This window comes from Rhinopithecus bieti, unplaced genomic scaffold (assembly GCF_001698545.2).
Source record: "Rhinopithecus bieti isolate Rb0 unplaced genomic scaffold, ASM169854v2 scaffold_26199, whole genome shotgun sequence".
Taxonomy (NCBI): domain Eukaryota; kingdom Metazoa; phylum Chordata; class Mammalia; order Primates; family Cercopithecidae; genus Rhinopithecus; species Rhinopithecus bieti.
In genome coordinates, this window is record NW_016811775.1 from 736,914 (window position 1) to 739,391 (window position 2,478).

Sequence of the window (2,478 nt, forward strand, 5' to 3'; positions counted from 1 at the left end):
TACCAGTTGACCTGGCTGCGCGTCTGCAATGGCCCAAGAGAAATCAAGACCTGGATTTTCTGGCCCAGAGCCCAGGGGGTCCAGACCCAGATAACCCAGCCTTGGAGGGTAAGCCCCTGGAGGGCTTTTAAGCACAACACGAAGAAAACCTTGAACCCAGCCCCATCCGCTAGCGCCCCCAAACATTCTAGGGACGAAGAAAGGGTCAAACTGGAGCGGCGAAAGTTCGGATCTTTGACGTCAGTGTAGATAGACGCCACCTCCAACCTCAGCTGCAGAGCCTCTCTGCCAAGTGGATTCCGCTTCTCCTCCACGGGATTAATAGTTGACACTGCAGACAGGGCATTCGAACTCAGGATGCTGTCTATATATAAGATCCCGGGGCGTGGTGGCTCACGCCTGTAATTCCAGCACTTTGGGAGGCCGAGGCGGGCGGATCACCTGAGGTCAGAAGTTCAAAACCAGCCTGGCCAACATGGCGAAACTCGCTGTCTACTAAAAATACAAAACTAGCCGGCCATGGTGGCGTGCGCCTGTAATCCCAGCTACTAGAGCCTAGCTGCACACAGGGGACCCTCGGGCGCTCAGCAGTGATGCGACAGTTCCTAAGAGGTTGCACCAACGTGTGTGGGTGTATCCAGGCAACGAAGTGGTTAATTCCACCAGAAGGGAAGCGGTGGGGACAGGACTCCGACATGGGTCGCCAGACCCAGAGCACGCCTCGGGTTGAGTGAGTGGGTGGGTAAGTGGAAGCATCCCGCGTTGGGGGCGGTGTCTTGAGCGGGAGTCTAAAGTTCCGCGTGGCGATGAGCCAATGAGAGTTGACGCCGGCCCGGAGGGCGGGGACACACAGTGTAGGCCCCGCCTCTTTCCTCCCTTTTCTCGGAGACCCGACGGCGCGAACCCAGCCTGGCTGCTGCAGCACTTGCTCTAACTTTGCCGCAGCTGCCTCCCTTTTCCCGGAATCCACCCTCCTAACCCACCCCTGGGAGGGGGAGAGAATGTGGGGAGCACTTCAGAGAGGCCTAAGCTCCAGAGAGCGGGCCATCTGGGCTCTGAAAGCAAATTAGTTTTCCAACTCATGTCTGGCTCCAGCGTTATCCACACGCCTGGAAGGTCCTTCCTGCAGTCTGATCACCATTTTTCCTGCTGCACTGACCGATCAACTCCCATTGGTCTTCAACCTCAGGAATGATGGATTAGGGGAGTCTAGAAATGGACGAAGCCCTAGGTGAGGGTTTGAATCCTCTTTTCCCAAGATTCAGGCTGGGGATGGAGCCTGAGTCTGGGTCGATTCTTGGCTTTATCTAAACCCCAGATTACCAAGCCTGGGGCTGAGCTCCAAGGAGGCTCAGAAGGGCCAGACCCCAGGCAGGGCCTTGGGGCACAGATATCATCACCTTCCCCTCTGGCATGTTTGGGACCGAACCTCCGTGTTAACCCTGAACTTCCCTACTAACCCCTCAGAAACGCAGCTGAAGACGAGCAGAGGACGCTTCTCGGCTACAGAATCCCTCCCCACCTTGGAGGTAGGAGCTCCCGACACCTGAGTTTGTCCCCACCTTCCCCACACTGCACAGCGATCCTCAGTGTCCCACTCCGTGCAGTGGACGCACGTCTCCTGCGCCTGCGCAGCCTCGAGACCAGCATCTTCTAAGGCTGCAAGGAGCTAAAAATCGCTCCCGCCCACCCACAAGCTGGGCTGGACTTGAGGATCGCGGTGGGGGGTGGATGTTGTAGTGGAGGAGGTGGAATGAAGAGTGAGAAAGCTGTCTAGGTGCCTGTCCAATTAGGGCAGTAGGAAGAATCCTGGTGGCCAGGCAGGTGCGTGGGGGACGCAGGGCGTCCTATGCCTCGGGAGGGGGCTCCTGGGTTGGTGAGGGGCGAGGCTGCTGCACAAACATGTTTACGCCTCCAGCGGCGCCGATGGCCCTGAGGGGCATGAGCCCTAGGGTAATAACTTTGCTCTGCGCCCCCTCACCCCCAGCCTGGCGAGGCGCCAGGGCGATGACTTCGGCCCCAGCCCCCTCCCCCTAGGGCGGACCAAGCGCCCATCAGGCGATCCTCGAGGGGGAGCGCTAGGCTGCACCCCTCCGGCAGCTCCCTGGATCGCCGGGCGGCGCCTGAGGGGCGGGGTCCCCAGCGCGGCGGGACGCGCGGCCACAGCGTTCCCTGCGGTTAGCATCCCGAGCCCATGGGTGGCGGCGTCCCGGCCGACCCTGGTGCAAGTTCGCCCGCCTCCTGCCCGGCCCCGCCCCAGGGCGCTGACCCCTTCCTCTCCACCCGGGGCCCAGGCAGCCGCGTACCTGCAGCCTCCGGCGGCGGATGAGGCCCGAATCGTCCATGGCGGCAGCGGCGGCGACTTCGGCCCGGGGAGGGAGGAGGGAGGCAGCGGCGGCGGGAGGAGGGAGGAGGGAGGGAGTGAGAAGCCGCGGGGACCGCGGCGGCGGCGGCGGCGGCTGGTGGGGGGGGGGTTGA

General features: G+C 61.9%; 1 protein-coding gene across 5 annotated transcripts in view; it reads left to right on the forward strand.

Moving 5' to 3' along the window:
- The first annotated feature begins 548 nt into the window (after positions 1–548).
- The window catches only part of RTBDN (retbindin), a 10,910-nt gene continuing 8,980 nt past the window's right edge, over positions 549–2,478 (forward strand). For 2 of the 5 annotated variants that reach the window (XM_017895080.1, XM_017895073.1), the window contains exons 1-2: positions 886–1,231; positions 1,468–1,529. In XM_017895080.1, the coding sequence (XP_017750569.1) occupies positions 1,216–1,231; positions 1,468–1,529 (78 nt within the window). In that variant the 5' untranslated portion in view covers positions 886–1,215. Of the gene's footprint in view, positions 743–885; positions 1,232–1,467; positions 1,530–1,736; positions 1,825–2,478 lie in introns of those variants that run through there. The other 3 variants (XM_017895075.1, XM_017895078.1, XM_017895076.1) reach the window with 3 other exon arrangements.